This window comes from Mirounga angustirostris, unplaced genomic scaffold (assembly GCF_029215605.1).
Source record: "Mirounga angustirostris isolate CCGP_5_RB_7025 unplaced genomic scaffold, mMirAng1.0.hap1 SCAF_8, whole genome shotgun sequence".
NCBI classification, from domain to species: domain Eukaryota; kingdom Metazoa; phylum Chordata; class Mammalia; order Carnivora; family Phocidae; genus Mirounga; species Mirounga angustirostris.
This window is the reverse complement of record NW_026991716.1, coordinates 133314111-133334969: the sequence shown is the minus strand read 5'-3', so window position 1 is coordinate 133334969 and position 20859 is coordinate 133314111. Positions and strand designations below refer to the sequence as shown.

Genomic DNA, 20859 nt, shown 5'->3' with positions numbered 1-20859 from the left:
GCTCAGTGATAAAATGCCACGTAGTAATTGGATATTGGAGAGTGGCTGGGGAGGTCTTCAGGCTGTTGAGCTTGGTCCTTGGATTGGGTACATGCTCTCTAGGTCCTCAGATATTGCTCTTGTTCTCCTAGCAAGAATTCTATACAGAGTGTGCACAGAGAATAAGATCTCAGGCAAGCCTGTGTGGGAGAGGAAGGTACAGATACACAAGTTGAGCACAGAGCTTGATGGACCCTTGCAAAGTTAACATTTCTGCAAAGTTGCTGGAGCTGCTGTTATGGCCTTGGGATAGCAAGCAGTAATGGTGAGTCAGTTGTTTCATTTCTCTGGTGGAAATACATTTTCCAGCCAGGGAAGGCAAATCAGATTTGGGATTTTGTCAAGGGATTTTTAAATTCTTTTTATTTAAAATTTTTTATCAAAATAATACAGGGAAAAATTTAAAAGCCAAAATAGTATAGACTAATAAAAACTGGTCCTTCTTATGTTGTTCTAAAGACAGTTTAGACTGTTTTAAACTTTTTAGCTTTCTTATTCCCTTAGTTACCCTTGTAGGTCTAAAGAATGCACTAAAATCACTATTCACAAATATATCCATTTAAGAAAATATTTACTGACTTTCTGCTCTGATCCACAAGGTTTTGATTCACTATTTTAGTGTCTTGCAAGTGGGTCTGGCAGTCTGTATTTGGACTACACAGTGTTTGAAAAAAAAGTTTGAGCCAAAATGTAAGGGATCAAGTATAATTATAACATGAAAATATAGATTTTCTGCTTCTTTTGAAAAATCATCGAATATTCAAAACTGGGTTGGCATTCTTTCATGGAAACAGTTGGCCTGAGCTGAGTCATGACTCTCGGTCACTCAGATTTCCAGGGTCCCCCAGATTCTAGCACTCCTCATTGGTCGTTAGTACTGAGGCTGAGTAGATATTGCCATTAACATCATTTGGCTCTATTTTTTTCCTATCCTCATACAATATTTCTTCATACCCATGTGGGACAATTAAAAATTGACAAAGCCGGCCAAATAATCTTTCTTATCTCAGGCCTGTTTTGCTCATTTGCTTTAGCTGTCTGCCCCTATATGCACATGTATTTGTGATCACTGACTTCTCTATTTGCCATCCTAATGGTAAACAGTGTACTAGAAACAGTATATGAAAATGGGATGTGTCTTGTCTTCATTTTGACCAAAGTTCTAATAGGATAGATACCGTAATAGTTGTGAAACAAACTCTGTTATGCAGAACTATAAAGGAAGTGGTCAAGAACCAGCTTATTGACTCTAGAGCTTTTCTTTTTTTTGTTTTTTTGTTTTTTTGTTTTTTAATTAATTTTTTTTTATTCTTATGTTAATCCCCATACATTACATCATTAGTTTTAGATGAAGTGTTCCATGATTCATTGTTTGTGCATAACACCCAGTGCTCCATGCAGAATGTGCCCTCCTCAATACCCACCACCAGGCTAACCCATCCTCCCACCCCCCTCCCCTCTAGAACCCTGTTTGTTTTTCAGAGTCCATCATCTCTCATGGTTCGTCTACCCCTCCGATTTCCCCCGCTTCATTCTTCCCCTCCCGCTACCTTCTTCTTCTTTTTTTTTTTCTTAACATATAGCATTATTTGTTTCAGAGGTACAGATCTGAGATTCAACAGTCTTGCACAATTCACAGCGCTTACCAGAGCACATACCCTCCCCAGTGTCTATCACCCAGTCACCCCATCCCTCCCACCCCACCCCCCACTCCAGCAACCCTCAGTTTGTTTCCTGCAATTAAGAATTCCTCATATCAGTGAGATCATATGATACATGTCTTTCTCTGTTTGACTTATTTCACTCAACATAATACCCTCCAGTTCCATCCACGTCGTTGCAAATGGCAAGATCTCATTCCTTTTGATGGCTGCATAATATTCCATTGTATATATATACCACATCTTCTTTATCCAGTCATCTGTCGATGGACATCTTGGCTCTTTCCACAGTTTGGCTATTGTGGACATTGCTGCTATAAACATCGGGGTGCACGTACCCCTTCGGATCCCTACTTTTGTATCTTTGGGGTAAATACCCAGTAGTGCAATTGCTGGATCATAGGGTAGCTCTATTTTCAACTTTTTGAGGAACCTCCATACAGTTTTCCAGAGTGGCTGCACCAGCTTGCATTCCCACCAACAGTGTAGGAGGGTTCCCCAACTCTAGAGCTTTTCTTTACCTACTACTGCTTCAAGAGTATAAAAATGCTGCCGTGTAGATGGAGAAAGAGCATTGTGTGAGGAAGATATTTTTGGAGAAGATTCTGCTGTGAGCCTCAGCCACATATCCCAGCAAGAGGTTGGGACAGAGACCGCCTATCTCACTGCCTCAAAACAAACATGAGGGAGCTTTATGTGGACCGAATGGAGTATCCAGTATGGACCCCTGGGATTTGGGATGCAGAGTGGACTGGCATCTAATTCTCATTCTAGGAAATCTGGAGGACAAACAATGTGAGGCTGTTGGCCACGGAACAGCCTAGATGATAGAATACCCAGGAGCTGCTGTTACAACTGGGGAATAACTGGATTCCTGTCCAGTGGCCAGTCCAAAGGGACATGAGTATTTCCAGTGGACCAGATGGGGACCACACGTGGATAGTGTGGGTAGCTCTGGAGCCATTGAAAGTCCTGCAGAAGGATGGTGGGATGCAGACAGCCAGCATTCTTTTCAGTGGATTGCTGGAGAACTAAGTGGGGAGGAGGGAGAGGCCAACTAGAAGGGATGCATCACCCATGAAACAGGTGCTTCAGCCAGAGTGACCCAGTAGATAAGCCTTTGCCAGTGCTCATGAGAGAGACAGTTCTAGACATCTAGGACAGAGAGTGCGAGCCTACCTTATAGTGTTATCAGTTTCAGTAAGCAGTCTCCCTGCCCCCATTCCCCTCCTTCCTGTGCTCCAACCCTGGAGAGGCAAGAAGCCCTTGCTTCAGCAAGAATAGCAGCCAGAGAAAGACCCCATGTGCCTCTCCTTCTGCAACACTCAGCCCGCAGTGGGACTGGCAGGTGGAGAGAGGAAGAGCTGATGTTAAGTCAATTGAAAATTTTGATTATTTTTGAGGACTGAATTTTAGATTTCTGATTTAAGACTACAATTTGAAGTAGCAGGGGTACACCTATTACCTGGCAGTTGGCAGAAATGTCATGGGATCTGGCCAAGATTTTATCCAGGGGCAGAGAAAGGTGAGCATCACCGACTACATCTCTGAGGACCAATGGAAAGCTAGAGTAAAGCTGCATTTTGATCATATGCCATGAGTTATGCTGGTTAGCATATTGGAATTTATATCTTTATTCCTGGAACCATTACAACCACTTCATAAGATAGGGCTGTTAGTGGCTTTATCCTTCTCTTCAATACTCTTCTCACCCTCTCAACTGCTGTCATCTGCATTTAACTCCTGAAATGCCAATGTTAAAAATGTAACTTTTAGGGGCCGCTGGGTGGCCCAGTCATTCGGCCCAGCATCCGACTCTTGATTTCCACTTGGGTCATGATCTCAGGGTGGGGCTCTGTGCTGAGTGTGGAGCCTGCTTGGGATTCTCTCTCTCCCTCTGCCCCTGCCCACTGCTCATGCACACGTGTGCACACGGGCACACACTCGCTCTCTCAAAAACCCACATAACTGCTAAAACCATTACTATGTCTTTAATGGTTTATCATGCTTTAATAAACAGATTTCTAATTTCAGTTAGAAGGGTATAGCTTGTAGTAGACCAAAGCTCCCATCAAGAAAACCTGGAAAAGCTCAATACCGAAAACATGTTTGAAGTCATCTGAGGTAGTATGGACTTGAGGTACAAATATACTGGAAAGAAAGTCACATTACTAAGGAGGAGACCCTGTTCTGCCCGCAGTATGATCCCTCAGGGCACTTGCCATTTCTGGGTATGGGGACAGAGGCTGAGAAGTTGGGTAGAAGGTGAAGGCTAAGAAGAATCAGAACTGGCAGGAATTTCAGCAATCTTGCAAGGCTGAAGAGGTGAATCTTGGAGTGTGGGGACCCGCCAGGACAGCCAAGGCTTGAGGGGACAAAATCCTGGAAAGAGAAAGGGAGTTCAGAGAAGTAAGCCCAATGCTTGGCTACAGTTTTCTCCTTGGGACATTGACTGATTCTTAAGCTGAAAAGAGAAATTGAGCAGAAAGTGGTTGAAAAGCCAGTTGGGAGTCTTTGGTAGCTTCACAAGTGCCAGGTAAGGAGATATAAACTGAAGTCGTGGAGGAGGTGCTCTAGTAAAAGCCCCAGGCTTTGTTTGGAGACCTAAAGTCTAGGAGTGGGTACAACTAAGAAAAGTCAGAAATGGAGAAGATTGTAAGGCAGCCTCCAATCTAAATGCACTGAGTGTACTGAGGTGGTCTACACCCACGTCTGTTGTCTGCCAGAGAATAGGGTGAATCCTCTCTGATGGAAGATAACATCATCCAGAGCCTCTGCAGTTTTTCATATATAATGCCTAGTATTCAATAAAAAGTTACTACTTGTTTCAAGAAACAGCATTAAGAGAGAGAATAGACCTGCAAATGACTCAGATGTCAGAATTACCAGACACAGACTTTAAACGGATTTTTCAGATTCTCCCTGTTTTCATGAACTAATTTTGGTAAAGCTTATTTTGCTGGAATTTCATCCATTTTTATGGAATTCTCAACTTTATGGGCATAAAGTTGTTCATAACATCCTCTATTTTTTTTTTAAGATTTATTTATTTATTTATTTTGACAGAGAGCGAGCGAGCGAGCGAGAGAGAGCACAAGCAGGGGGAGCAGCAGAGGGAGAGGGAGAAGCAGGCTCCCTGCTGAGGAGAGAGCCCGATGTGGGACTCGATCCCAGGGTCCTGGGGTCATGACCTGAGCCGAAGGCAGATGCTTCATCGACTGAGCCACCCAGGTGCCCCTGATTATGTCTTAAATGTTGGTAGAATCTGTAGTTACGTCTTCCTTGCATTCTTTGCACTGATCTGTGCCTTCTTTGTATTCTCCCTTATCAGTTTCCACAAGGGTTTCTCAATTTTCTTAATCTTTCCCGAGAATAACCTCTTGATTCTCTATTATATATTATTTACTAGTCTTTTATCTTTATTATTAACTTTCTTTTATTTTTTTAAGATTTTTTTCTGTTCTTTTTCCAGTTTCTTGAAATTGATGTTCAGTTTGTTGCTTTTCAGATTAATTCCTTTCTAATATAATAAAGACCATAAGTGTCCCTTTAAATGCTAAACATTTTGACATATATTTGATAGGCTTTTATTATCACATAGTTAAAAATACTTTCTATTTCCTTTGTAATTTCTTTTGTGAGTCATAGGTTATTTTGAAGCATATTTCTTAATTTTAAATAGATGGTAAACTTTCACATAGGGTTTGTTATTAATTTTCATCTTAATTTCATTTTGGTCGGAGAATATACTCTGGATGACTTTAGTCTTTTGAAATATGGACTTGCTTTAAGGGCTAGATATATGATCTTTCTTTTTTTTTTGATAAATATTTTGCATATGCTATGTGATTTGTTGATTAGGCCCACACACACATACAGCACTACCACTTTTTGTGGGTTTCGTTGATGTAGTGAGTTTCATTGAAAGGCTTTGCTACGAAAAACTTGTAAGTCTTGGAAGTGTTGTGTAATCCCTCTGTGACTTGCTTCCTTGTCAGCGAAGTATGGTGGCCTGACTCCATAATCTACATCAGGATCCCTACTATATTGTTCTAATTTTTCCTGAACTTCCATGTGCCCAGAGGGGGGAAAATTCCTTTTTCTTATAAGACACCAGTCCTCCTGACACCAGTCATTCAGCATGGCCTCATTCTAACTTGATTACATCTGCAATGTAAATAAGGTCGTCCATTTCTAACTAAGGTACTTTGGGTTGGGGCTTCAACGTATCTTTCTGGGGGGACATAATTCAATCCATAACAGGGACAGTGATAATCTCTGTTTACACAGGGATGTCCAAACCAAGGGCAAAATTCTCTCCAAAATGCAGAGCAAGCAGGAACTGCCCTCACAGCCTCTTACACGAATGGTCCTGTGATTTTAGGTCCACCCTCAAACTCTCATCCTGGACTAACAACAATCAAATTATTTTTGCTTAACCTTTGCTTCCATCTCCCTTGCCCATAAAGGGACAGTCAGTGACTATTAACTCTCTCCAGATTGTCTTTTAATTTCCACACTACTCTCTTTTATTCTCTCTTCAGCATCTTGATTAATTTGGCTCTTCACATGATGCACAGAAGGCTATCAATAAAGCAATACTTTAAAATCATTACTGAAACCCTAACATTTTTCCTTTAAACTATCCTGAGCAGAAATAATCCTGGGTGGGTGGTATAATTTTTGCAGTATTGAGAAGACCTCTTTCTGTCCATGGTTACGTCCTTCACTTTCTCCCATTTCCTTGATATCTGAAATTGATTTGAGAGGTAATAAATCTTATTTTGCAATTAGAGAAAAGGCAAATGCCTCTGGGAGGGGTAGCACATTGTTTGAGTTTATTCTGGGTGTAAGTGATGGATAGAAGATCCTCTCCTAGGAATGGGGTTGATGGAATGAGGAGCAAATACCACCAGCTGGAACTCTAAAATGAGAGGACAAGGGCACCTGGGTGGCTCAGATGGTTAAGCGTCTGCCTTCAGCTCAGGTCATGATCCCAGGGTCCTGGGTTCGAGTCCCACATCAGTCTCCCTGCTCAGCGGGGAGACTGCGTCTCCCTTTCCTTCTACCTGCCACTACCCCTGCTTGTACTCTCTCTCTCCTGTCAAATAAATAAAAAAATCTTAAGAAAAAAATAATAAAATGAAATGAGAGGACAAGGTCATGGATAGCATAGAACTGTAATATGAAATATAAAATTTCCCTATTGAAAAATTTGCCCTGCCCCATTATTATTCACTTAAAATTCTCCACATTGTAAAAGGAATTCAAATCTATTCCTAAAGATACACACAATTTAGCAAGATCAACTAAATTAAGTATGGAAAATGAGGCAAATGGAAAACGTGGGCAGGAAAGTAAGGCAGGGCCAGGGGTGTCCCCCCACGATGTCCAGGCCATGTCCATGTGTGATGCACATGCTCTTTCACCTGCTTCTATTCACTTGACAGACATAGGTCTCAAACCTGGCCCACGTGTTCTGGTTGCCTCTGTGAAAAAAAAACATGTGCCCACTGATAAGATTTGCAGTGAACTAGAATCTCAGAGGATGGGACTCGTGTATTTAAAAACAGCTCTTCATGTTTTTTGTGTTTTTTTTTAAAGATTTTATTTATTTATTTGACAGAGAGACACAGCGAGAGAGGGAACACAAGCAGGGGGAGTGGGAGAGGGAGAAGCAGGCTTCCCGCCCAGCAGGGAGCCCGATGCGGGGCTCGATCCCAGGACCCTGGGATCATGACCTGAGCCAAAGGCAGACACTTAACGACTGAGCCACCCAGGCACCCCTTCATGTTGTTTTAATGTGTGTTCCTCATTTGAACTCAGATTCTTAAACACTTATATTTTCTCTTTCTTTTACTCTCTCTCATCAGTGTCTTGCCTGCCAGGCATTCCTCCTTAGTTTGGTGTAGAGGCAACATCATGATGTATATTCCAGGTAAAGTACAGGAAAAGCATTTTGAATAGAATAAAATGTTACAGGAAATTGCTTTCTTTGAGAGCAATCAGGTGGCTAAAGTCATATAAAGGGGGAAAAAAAAGTTTTGAGAATACAGAGTAGAATAATATTATTTCCCCTACTCCTAAGAGTTCAATAATTTAAAATTTAAAAGTTTAACATATATAATAGAGGGGTCCATGAATTTTAATGGTCAAGTAATAAAATAATTCTTGAATGTTGTGAAGTTCTCAGGTCTTAAGGAAAAAGTGTTTGCTTTGTTAATTATTTAGGACAAATCTCGGTGAAGTCATTCTGACTCGCATGATTTAGGAATGCTAATTTGTGGACTGGAATTTCATAATCGCTTAATGAAGCCTGCTGTTTCCTTCCTAGACTATATGCTGGTGCTCTCAAAATGTAGCATTTTTAAGGAAAATGAGATAAGGCATGTATATTCTTCTTCTCTGTGTGTGACTGTGCATATGATTTCTGAGTGCGTCTGAATGTGAGGTATGCATTGATTTTCATGCATTGAGTCACATGAATAGGAATACATTTGAATTTATAGTAAATGCTTTCAGCTGCTGTCTCTGATGTTACTGTAACTGAAGTAGCTCAAAAGCACAAAAGGTCATGTCAGGCTTTACGCAAAATTTACTAGAGCTGTTTATAAAGGCACCTTGTGTTGTTGCTTTGTTCATGCACTTTACAGGAAATCCTGTCATCCCATTACTTCCTTCCATATTTCAACTGTTTCTCATTCTAAATAAAAGCATTTATTGCTAATGTCCCCTGAGCCACACAGGGGGAATGGCATGGACTTCTGTTAAGCCTCACTCGCTTTTCAAAGTGATAGCTTCACTCAATCGTGAGTATGACAAGTGTGGGCTGAATTTTACATTTATTGTTTGGCCAAGTGCAAAACGTAAGGCATCATCCATGGACAATCTCCCAAAGAAAATACTTTATATACTGAGTCACAAGTGTATCCACTCACCCATTGTTAGTCTGACTTTTCCTTAGTTACCAAATCTAATTCTATCTCTTACGTGATAAGGGCCATTTATACAGAAATTTTTTAGAGAGACCTTTAACAAAGGCCTCACTTAGGAAATTTTTTAAAAACCTCCTACTTGTTATCAGAGTTGCCTTTATCCCCACTTCCCCATCAGCAACCTGTAGATGCGGTCATACTTTAGACTTGGCTATCTCATGGACCGGCTCCCCCTGCAAGATCTGAGCTCAAACGCCTCTCTCTGATCATCACTTCACTTACAAAACCCAAGTGGTAGGAGGCAGGACCAGATAGACTGCGCTATGGAGTCAAATAAACTCTGAAATCTGGAGATGAGACTTCCATGCAACACACGTTTATTTCTCACTTGTGGACCTGCTCTGCTGCGGGTCACACAGCTCTCTTCCAAGCGGTGAATCAGACGTATATATTCTATACACGTGAATGCTTTCAGGGTGTTTCCATATCCAGCCTTCCACAAACAATTCTGCATTTTCCAGGAGGAGAAGAGGGCAATAGGAGAGGAGAGGAGGAAGAAAATGCAAGTCAAATGTTCCTGGGTAATTATTTGAAATCACACCTGGCAGTCTTTTAAGAGGCTGGGAATGGTTTGCTCCAGAGAAGGTCTATTCCCCGAAGCTTCTTTTTTTTTTTAATAGAAAAAATTTTTAAAGATTTTATTTATTTATTTGTTAGAGAGAGAGAGAGAGAGAGCACAAGCAGAGGAAGCTGCAGGTAGTGGGAGAAGCAAGCTCCCTGCCAAGCAAGGAGCCTGATGCCCAGGACTCGATCCCAGGACCCTGGGATCATGACCTGAGCCAAAGGCAGAAGCTTAACTCACTGAGCTACCCAGGCATCCTGCCTCAAAGCTTCTTAAAAATAAACAAAGAGGGGTGCCTGGGTGGCTTAGTCAGTTAAGCCTCTGACTCTTGATTTTGGTTTAGGTCATGATCTCAAGGTCGTGAGCTCAAGCCCCAATTCAGGCTCTGTGCTGCATCTGGAGCCTACTTGAGATTCTCTCTCTCTCTCTGCCTCTGCCCCTAACCCCCCATTTTTCCTCTCTAAAACAAACAAACAAAACAAACAGACTTGGGGCGCCTGGGTGGCTCAGATGGTTAAGCGTCTGCCTTCGGCTCAGGTCATGATCTCAGGGTCCTGGGATCGAGTCCTGCATCGGGCTCCCTGCTCCTTGGAAGCCTGCTTCTCCCTCTGCCTCTCTCTCTCTCTCTCATGAATAAATAAATAAATAAATCTTAAAAAAAAACAAACAAACCCCAAAAAACCAAACAGACTTGAGGAATAAGCTTATACCTGTTTTATTTATCTCAGGCAAACACGAATTAGAACATGAATTGCATCTTGTTGGCTAATTAAATAGTAATGAGGGGTTTTACTGTTCCAAAGCACTTTCAAACTTCAGTTTCCATCCTCACAACAACCCTGTGAAGTAAGTAGCAGGCACTTTTTCATCTTTGTTTTACAGATAAGGTAACTGAGGCTCCAAGAGGTAAGTGAATTTTATAAAGTTAACAGTTTCTAAGTGGAATACCTCTTTAGTTTCTACAACTTGATCTCTTTCCCTACATTCACTACATGGATTAACTGCTGGAGCAGAGATAGAACTTGGGAAATGGTGCATATCCTTTTTTTTTTATCACACACAGATAATCAGAGGAATGGGAGAGCTAATGCACCCCCCTGCCCCCCCTGCCTTCTTTAAATCAGAATTAGGTCCTCCAGGAATGGGATTGAAGGGAGCAGAAAATTCATCCTGCTTTTGTCATTCATGTTCAGGTAGGTATGCACTCCAAACCCTCAGTGTCCCCAAACACTTGCAAAATTATATCATTTCTCTTGCATCTCTTTAACCTAAGAGAGAATTATAGGTGTGTGTGTGTGTGTGTGTGTGTGTGTGTGTGTGTGTGTGAGATACTGAATCTTCCTACCTGTGAACGTGGTCTGCCTTTCTGTTTTCAATCTTTCTTCTAATCTCTTGGATTGTTTTAAGATTTCTTCATATAGGTCTTGCACACATCATCATTAATTCCTAAGTATTTTATTTTTGTTTGTTATTTTAATGGAACCCTTTATTCCATTATAGCTTCTAAAGGGTTGTTTGTATAAAGACTATTGATTTCTGCATATTAATTTTTGTATCTAGTCAACCTATTGCCTTTTTAAAAATAGCTTTACAGTTGATTCTCGCAGATTTTATGGGTCAAGAATCTTATAATCTTCAAATAATGATAATTTTATATTTGCCTTTCAAAGTTTTATTACATTTTCCTTTTGTCTAATTGGACTGTTTAGTACCTCCAGTACTGTGTTAAATAATTATTGTGATAAAGGACACCCTTGTCCTTTTCCTGTTTTTAATGGAAATGTTTTTAGTCTTTTTCTATTAAGGTAAATCTTGGCTTTTGGGGTTGAGCTAGAAATAGTATCATGCTAGGGAAGCATCTATATGGTTACATATATTTCCTACTTTATTATAGGTATGTGTTTCGATCAGATGGCGTATGTCAGTGCATGAGCTCATCAGATCACTTTGACCAGAGAGTTGGATGTGGTCTATGTAATGGGAGTACAGATTTTAAAAAAAATCTAGAGCTGCTCTAATACGGTAGCTAGTAACCATGTGAGGCTATTGAACATTTAATGTGGCTCGTCTGAATTGAGATGTGCTGTAAGTATAAAACATACATTAGATTCTGAAGACTTAGTATAAAAAACAATGTAAAAGATCTTGATAATTTTTATATTATATGTTGAAATATTAATACATTGGAAATCTGTATTAAATAAATTATTAAAATCAATTCTACCATTTTCTTTTTACTTATTCAAACATGACTACCAGAAAATTTGAAATTACATGCAGGGTTTCATTTGTGGCTTGCGTTATATTTCATGTATATTTGCAGTATTACATATATATTAGCTGGGGCTTGTCTAATGTGTGTACCAACTATTCTCTATACATTCAGGAAGAAAAGGCCCTTATGAGCAGAACTTTTCTGTCCTTTGGTCTTGGAGAGGTCCTCTTATCATTGCCTCTGTAACATTATAGTTACACCATAGCGTGTAATTAGGTACCTTTAGATATCTCTTAGGGCTTAGCAAAACCTGTCTTTCCTCTTGGTGTATAGTCCTCTAGGGAGTGGTTGGCTTATTTGCATAAAGAGTTCAGAGACTTCCCCCCCAAACTGCTCCCTAAAATTTAAAAGTAAGAGGAGACGGGGGATGTACCAGTGTCAGGGTAGGGCAAGTAGGTGACTGAAATAAAATTATTTTGAGGAAAGTGGTGTTCTGCATTGGTGATCCATTCTCAACAGAGAATCTAGGGGTTCAGAGAGAGAAAGCTGGTGTTTAGCACACAGCATGGAGAATGCTAAGTCCTCTAGGCTCACCTATTGCGGTGCAGTGACCCTGTTTTGGGATGTAATGTCTGAGTGTGGGAGTTACTGTTACAAATAAAACGGGGGGCTGGCACTCGGTGTCAGGCACAATGCCGCCTGTCAGTGCCTGGGCCAGCGCGGGTATTTAGGAGCAGTGGGTAAGTTCATGAAGCCTGAGACATACTCTTCATGTCCCCTTCAGGTACTCATGCCAGTCCCCAGGGAGGCCGTATGTGTATTTAGGTAAGTCAGACCTGATACATACTTAGTGTAGTTAAGATATTGAAAAATAGGTGTAACTACCTTCCTAAAAGCAGCAGAAAAATAGCTACAAAAATTGCCAAAGCCATTTTAAGAAAAGGTGGTTTTCCACTCCTTTCCCACAGGATTATTATTACCAGCAGCTGGGTGGTGGCTAGCTGTAACTTACATGTGCTTGTCAGGGAGGGGGGCTGGAGGAGTAATTTACTTACTCTCCAAAGCTGCAGCAGTTCTGATCCTAGGTAAAGTTAAAAAGTAGGCAAAAAGGTGGTTTGTTTCAGGCGCCTGGGTGGCTCAGCTGGTTAAGCGTCTGCCTTAGACTCAGGTCATGATCCCTGGGTCCTGGGATTGAGCTCCGCAGCATTGGCTTGTTCCCTGCTCAGTGGGGAGTCTACTTCTCCCTCTGCCCTTCCCCCCTGCTCGTGATCTCTCTCTCTCTCTCAAATAAATAAATAAAATCTTAAAAAAAAGATGGTTTGTTTTGTTCTGAGGCTCTCTCACCTTCCCTTCTTAGTCCTGGGTATGTTCCGCTTCTAGCCAACATTGCCTTCTTCTTCTCTTCTCCCTAGAAAATTTGTTTGTTCATTTATTCATTCATCCATCAGACATCTATAGAGCACCTTCCATGCCATGCATCAGGAATACAAAAATGAATAAGATATAGTTCTTGCTGTCCAGGATGGTCTAGCAAAACGAGAAGATTATGAGAGTAAGGGGAAAAATCACAAGAGAGAAATCTTTGCCAAAGGCATTGCATCCTTAAGTGGTTATAGCACCAATATTCTGGATAACAGCTGAAGGTGGTAATTAATTTCCCTAGAGAGGCATTCAATTTCCAGATCATAAGAACTTAGGATGTTACTCAACTTTATAGTACTTACACCACTAGGTTTTGAAAAGAAAGTAAGGAAATAATAGGTACTGAGTTCCTATTAGCTCACCGGTTTCACAGACATTATTCCCATTTAAAGAATGTGGAATTAGGATTTCACAAGTGACTTGCTTAAGGTCCATAGTATGCAGAAGAGCTGAGATTTGAACTCAGGTCTGCCTGACATACAAGTCTAAGCTCTTTCTACTCTCTCACACTGACTACACAGAAAAATTCTCTAATTATAGAACCTCAGATTCTGTAACAAGCGAGGGTCCTATATTTTTGGATAGGGAGCTCTCTGACATCCATTTTGTCATCTAAGCAGGTCAATGCATGTAAGGCTGGCCTTGGGTAGTTGACAGCTGAACTACATATATGTCCTTCTCTGCTAGGAAAGCAAACCAGAGGATCAGCAGACAGAGTGGACAGGTTCAGGGGGGTCTGGCTTCTGATAGACTTTGTCATTCCATGGGGGTTGCCAAGAGCAAGTTAGATCCAGTGCCTTTCGTTATGGTTCTCTGCCCAATCCCCACACCACTGTTCTCAGATGCCACACTTACCAGAGGATCATCCAAGAGCTCTTTCAGGGCAGTAGACAGGCATTGTATTAATTTTGACAAAACAAATTGTTTGAATATCAAAATTTAAAACTTCTTCAAAAATCTTTTGGTCAACTCTGCACATGGTAATCTTCCAGAATGTTGCCTGACTGTATTAAAGAGTTGAAAACTGGTATTTCATGATGAAGACAGGTTTTCTCATGAACTCCACCCTGAATGCACTCTTGACTCCGACAGGAAGTGCTGTTGTGATCACAGAGAAACACATGACTCACAGGAAAGCCTGCCTTGATCCCTCCTCTGCCTCCGTGTGTTTTGAGATGCTTGAACACTTAGGGGAGTTTCCAGTCTTGTTGTGACTCCTCTTCCGTGAATCTCCCTCCTATCCAGGCTCTCTTCCCTGAGAATGTCACGTTTTCCACGTAGTTAAAAACAAAGGGCGCCTGGGTGGCTCAGTTGGTTAAGCGACTGCCTTCAGCTCAGGTCATGATCCCAGGGTCCTGGGATCGAGTCCCGCATCGGGCTCCCTGCTCTGCAGGGAGCCTGCTTCTCCCTCTCCCACTCCCCCTGCTTGTGTTCCCTCTCTCGCTGTGTCTCTCTCTGTCAAATAAATAAATAAAAATCTTTAAAAAAAAAAAAAAAAAAAAAAAACCAAAAAATGACAAGACAACCCATCACAAAACCAGGAACTCTTCACTAGTCCACAGTGATCTTTGCGTCTGTGTTCAATTCAGATTTTACTCTTAGAGTGAGACCACATTAAATATTCTTAGCCTAGGCCTTCAAGCTTGAGTTATTGCTGCTGGCCGGCCGCCTGCATGCGGCCCGCCTGGCCCTGTCTCCTTGACCGCCATGTCCCCGGGCTCCAGCCCAGAGCATGAAGGTGCCACACAGCCAGTGTGATCTCCTGCGCGCACAGGCCTGCACCACCGGCCTCGACCTGTCGACCCACAACCTCATTCTGGAGCCCGGAAGCCCTTGTTGCCCCACTGAGGCACGATGATGTCGCAGTGCGCCAGCTTCTCCCGCTGCTTGGGGTCCAGCATGTCCTTGCAAGTCAGCTTCTCTACCCCTCGAGGGTGCCTCTGGCTCCGGACGGCTGCAACGCCGCGCGGGGCGCGCCGTGGCTCCGGCTGCGGTGGCTCAACGCGCACACGCAGCGCTCGCGGTGCGTGCTGTGCACAGTCGCCCCCGGATCCCTGGGGCGGCGTGAGGCGCTTGCGCGTCAGGTCTGACATGCGCAGTGGCTTCTCCGACAGGCCGCTGGTCTCTGCACGACGGCTTCCCCGCAGTTTGCGGACCTCAGCCTCCAGGGTCGGCCGCGGGATCCAGGGGCCAGGCAGCGCCTTGTCCTTGTTCTTGCTTCCGGGGCCTGCAGTGGTCCTGGGTCGGGCATCCTCTGGGCCGTTCCTTGAGACGGCCTTGGGCGAGAAGGGGTGGAGGAGACTGGCTCACGATGACTGCCTCCTTCTCCAGAAGCCCGGCACCTGGTGCTGTGCTCTTCTTGCTACTCACGCCCGGGGAACCCTCCTGCTTCTCATCTGCCTTCTTCTGCGGGGCCATCTCCTCTGGCGCGAAGCGTATCCAGGATTGCCTCACGCTCGTACAGTAGCCATCTGTGGGGACGACGGGGCTGTGGCCGGGCTGCAAACAGAGGGAGGCAGCAGTCGGAGCCCTTGACGTCATCCCTGGCTCAGTTGAATATTGTGGGTCCTGTAGCCTGAGGCCTTGCTGTATTTTCTCACGGTAAGTGTAGACGCCCGCCTTGCAATTCTTGCGGCAGTGTGTCATCCTCACAAACGACTCCTTGTTTCTTCCTTGGAGCTGTGCTCCAACGCAGCGATCGTTTAAAAGTCAAACACACATGCGCACCTACCCCCTGTAGCATTCCCTTCATTGCCTTCGACAGGTTGAAGCTCAAGGCTACCAACATAAATTTCCAAAGTTACCTTTGGTAGGCAGACATCAAACCTATGTTTTCCAGCCCTTATAGAAAAAAAAAAAAAAGACTTTTTTTTTTTTTCTTTGCTGAGAGTTATTGGGGTTATTTTCGTTTTCCCCAATAACTGCTGCAGAATTTTATCTCAGCCCTGGTTCCTGGACGGGGTCTTTCTTTGGTCCTCAGTTTATGGGCCGTGAAGACAGTGGTTTGCAGAATGTGATTCAAGTTTGCTTTTCCCAAAATACTGTTCTCCCTTTTTATCTGTTCAAAAACCTCTACTAACCAGTTTCTTTTCTGGTTAGTGATGTAGGTGGGGACAGAAAGCCACCATGAGGGGCAGTATAGGTCCTTAATTTGTGCTCACATACGGTTGACTGGCAAGTTGGTTAATACAGAAAGCCATATCCTAAGATGTAAGGATAATGGATAGTGGTGGAAGAAACAACAAATTTCAGGTGCCTGCAGGCACCTGAAATTGAATCCAAGAAAAGGAAGGCATCCAGAAGAAGAGGGAAATGTCAGTGGTTGAGTGGGAGAAGCTTACAGCTTTGCTTTGGTTTGGCTTTTCCTATTTTGTGGCAAGAACTTGAGTCTCTGGTTCTGTAAATGGAGATGAGAAAAATTAGAAAGGGGAAATAAAAAGTAGAAACCATAGAGTAGTGTCAAAAATAATTTATCTAAAAATGTTATGAGAAGGCAGTAAATCAGTGTTGATTTGTAAATATCCATAAACAGATTATCCTTCCAATAATGGAACTCAGCTGTTGAGTTGTTTTTAGATGTCATGTTTCTTTAGAACTGACAAGCCTCAGAGAGGCAAGGCCACTACTATTTTCATTTTGTAGGTGAGGAAACAGAGGTTAGCTACTTGCACAGTCATACGACTGGTTGGTGACAGAGGTGTGACTTGAACATAGAGGTTTTAAGTTATTAATAGCTAACTTCTTATAGTTTTTATATTAAGGTTGGATTTCTTGTGATACACAAAAACCTATTACCCAAAACTTTGAGTTATGACTTGTTGGGTTTGAGTGGAATTTCTGTTATTCCTCAAACTGTCACTTGGGGCAGACCAAATCATGCTCTGGTAACAACCAACCCCCAGATCTCAGTGGCTTAAAACAACAAAGATTTATTTCTTAGTCATGCTTTGTGTATTAGCAGGTTGGCAAAGCGACTTTGCTCATAGTGGTCATTCAGATTTTCAGGCTGACTGGGAACCTGTCAGGCTAGAGGAAGAAAAAGGAGAACCCTGGAAGATCTCACACTAAATCAAATGCTCCAGAAAAGAAGTGACATTGCTCAAAATCCACTGGTTGGCTTAGTCATATGGCCCCACCACGCTTACTACGAAGTATAGTCCTACCTTGTGCCCAGAGGCAGAGAACTGGAAGTATTTGGTGAATTACACTAAAAGCCATCAAAATTCATATATAAATAGATGAGACCCTGGTAAATAAAATCCTGTAAATCAAATCTTTTTCCTAGTAATGTTACTGATATAATAATTTAAAGGATGAAGTATTCCAAAATGCGTATTCATAGTAATAGTCACTTAATGAGAAGTATGGTTCAAGGTTGAGAGAAAAACAGAATTTTAACATAGTCATTATTATATTGGTCATGAATATAGGGGTAAGGAAGCTCTTCTTTTTGACTGGGAAGTATAGTAGTAAATCAAGTATTTTTTGTTCATTTATTTTGAGTAGAAGATGCAGTATATTAGAGAAATTCTAGAATAGTGATAGCAATCAGATTTTATCTCCTATAACAATTCCAGTTTTTTGTAAAATAGTGGACTCTAAACTTCTTTGATTTTTTTATTGGTAAAACATACGATTTATTTGCTTTCATCTCCATTTTTATATATTTATTTGATTATCAATTACTATCATAATTTATTACATATACTAGAAAACTTTTACAAAAATAGAAATTAAAACTACCAATAAGCAGTCTGTATTTTCTTCCCACCCCACAAAGAGCTGTCTTATCTGTCCCCTTTGTAGACGAATGTCTTTGAGCACTTGCTGAACTGGATTTCGGGCCAGGTCAAGGCTCAGTTCTTAGTGAGTAGCAATATCTGCCAAGCAAAGAGAGAAGGATGTCATATGTTCCAGATGGTTAAAGTCTCTGACTCAAGTTGGCAAGGGTGGGATACTCTACATCCATTTTTGCTTCTTTTTTATTGCTATAAGACATCCTACCCGAGATTTCCATTTTTAGATCATGGGAAGTTACACCCCTGACAAGTCTTCCAGTAACTCTTTCAAATGAGTACTTCCTAAGCTGAATTAAGTGGATAATTGAACAGAGGAAACTACAATGCATCTGAAAGTTCACAACTGCAAGCAATTAGACAAGGTTGGCAAGCTGGATCCAGAAGCTCTGGATAGCATTTCAGGAAGATTTCATATGGTATGTTCCTTTAATGTGAAAGCTGCCTGAACTTTTTTGTAGTGTATGAATTTTGACTCTCCTACAAGATTTTTTTCTCATAACTAATCATAAATTTAGTACTCATAAATTCAAAGGACAGGAATTACTAGTTTTAGAAACGCTATGTGCTAGACATATTTTTTAAAATACCTTGTTTTGAATGGTAGATGGTGTCTTCCAGGAAAGGACTAGAAAACTTTCTGTGCCCATAAAAACCCATGTTTTATCTGTGTTAGCACAGAAAATGATTTTAGATGCATTGAGTTTTTAGGAAACTTGAGAGGCTGAGGAAGAATACCTTATACCTATTGAACTCAAGTAGGAGTACCAGATATTCTGATACTTTGATGTTTATGCATTGTCATAGGCCAGGAATTTTATTCAGAACACAAAATACATATAATATCTTTCCCAAGAACTGGTATTACAATGGGAATGTCTATTTATTAATGTTTTATTTGTTTTGGATAGGGGATTTTAATATACTGCACAAAATTTATAGACAGTTCTTTCAAACCTGGCAGTGGTCCCTAGGAGTATAATAATTACCAAGATCAGAAACTTCCGGAAAGTCGTAATAACAGATTCTGTGTGGCTATGTGTAGTTGCTCCAGAGTTTAAAGTAGTGGAAGGAAGTAAAGGTGGTGACATTTCAAAGATATCTACAGGGCTGCAAACACTAATGCATATTTTTGTATTTTGTATTTAACATATATCTATGAAATAATATAAATTTCTCGTGTGTGTGTGTATAACAGTCCAAGCTATATAAAAAAAGACTGTGGAGATACAATGAATAAACACAATTTGGTACTTGTTCCACTAAACTTGCAGCTTCTAATTCTAACAAGATTCTTTATCCAGCACTTTGGAAAGACTTAAATGTTTTTTTCATATATCAAAAATGTTTTATTGGTGATTGACATTTCTTCTTTCCAACAGATGGTGCTATCTTACTGCCAACTATTCCATGGCAAACCCTCCAGATAAGTCCCTTTCTCCAGTTACCAACTACTGGTTTAGGTACATCCTTCCCATGAGCCAGTTGGGTATCATAATATCATAAAAACAAAGTCCTAAAAACTCTAATAATAAATGCATTTAATTTCTCAGTAATTTTTCTTCCTTAGCCTCTTTTTATTAAAAGCTAAACATATAATGAATGCATAACTTATTTCTGGCTTCCTAATAGTCATTGTTTGACTTGGCCATCAACATATTGAAGGAAGATTTCATTAAAACAGATTATGTTGACCTGAGATACCAAAGGGATTTTGAATAACTCACCTGTGTACATCTGTAAATATTTGAAAAGGAAAAGATAGCTTTATTGTGTGAGACCCTTTCAGAAGCAGAGATCATCTGGTGACCTCTCTGAGTTTCTTTTAGCTACATGACTTCTTGACACCATGATTTTTGAGTTGTATTAGGCCTATTAAAGTTGTTGGACATAACATATAAATACAGATCTAGCTAACACATCAGTCATTTGCATCTTCTTGGCCAATTTTCTGTTGAATACTGCCACAGTTAATGTAAAGGCTTGAAAATTAAATGTAGGTGTAACAATTGAGTTATAGCAAATACTTAGTAGAGTGTGGCCCTTATAAAACAGTTTTAATTTAATCTCTTGTTACCTTATTAAAACTTTTTATTGTGAAAAATTTCAAACATACATAAAAGTTGAAGAAATGGTATAATGAAATTCCATTATCTATTGTCCACCTTCAATAATTATCAGTATATTGTCAAACTTGTTGTATCTGTATATTCCCACCTGATCCCATGTTGGGGTATTTTTTTTTTTTTTTTACAGTTTCATTGAGGTATAATTTTTACATGCCGTAAAAGTCACCCATTGTAAGTGAATGCACACTTCCGCTGATTTGTAATTTAGTGATATTAAGTTAATTTATAGAGTTGTGGAGCTATCACCATGGTCTAGTTTTAGAAAATTTCCCTCATCTCAGGTTTCCCTGTGTCTGTTTGCAGTCAGTTCTCACTCTCACACTTGTCCGCAGGTAACTGCTATTCTGCAAATCTACAGATTTCTACTTTCTGGATGTTTCATATAAATGGAATCATATAACCTGTAATCTTTTGCATCTCACTTTCTTAGAGTGTTTTTGATATGACGTTCACCAATGCAGTAGCATGTAGTAGTAGTTCATTCCTTTTTATTGCTGAATTGTATTTCATTGTACGGGTATATTACAATTTTCATTACCATTCATCAGTTGGTCAACATTAAGATTGTTTCTAGTTTTGGGCTATTATGTATAATGCTGTTATGAACATTCATGTAACAGTCTTTGTGTGAACATGTGTTTTGATCTCTCCTGGGTAGGTACCTAGTTTTGGACTTGCTGTGTTGTTTAATATTTGTCTTTTTAAGAAACTGCCAAGCTGTTCCCCAAATGGTTATACTGTTTTATATTCCCCCCAGCAATTTGAGGGCTCCTGATTCTCCACATCCTCACCAACACTTGGTTGTTTTTTTTTTTTTTTTTATGATAGCCACTGGAAAGGGTGCACAGTGGTATCTCATTGTCCTTTTTTTTTTTTTTAAGATTTTATTTATTTATTTGAGAGAGTGCATGAGTGGGGGTGGGGGTGGGGAATGGGGCCTGGGGGTGGGGAAGGGATAGAAGGAGAGGGAGAGAGAGAATGAATCCTCAAGCAGACTCGATCCTAGGACCCTGAGATCATAACCTGAGCTGAAACCAGGA

The 20859-nt window shown here is 40.9% G+C and overlaps 1 protein-coding gene across 1 annotated transcript; it reads right to left on the bottom strand.

Moving 5' to 3' along the window:
• Nucleotides 1–14705: 14705 nt before the first annotated feature.
• On the bottom strand, nucleotides 14706–15540 carry LOC123841274 (nitric oxide synthase-interacting protein-like). Its single transcript, XM_045870908.1, has 2 exons — nucleotides 15265–15540; nucleotides 14706–15170 (listed from the first exon to the last, which is right to left on the bottom strand). The coding sequence occupies exons 1-2, from the start codon at nucleotides 15538–15540 to the stop codon at nucleotides 14706–14708; spliced, it is 741 nt and encodes a 246-aa protein (XP_045726864.1).
• Between the last annotated feature and the right edge of the window lie 5319 nt (nucleotides 15541–20859).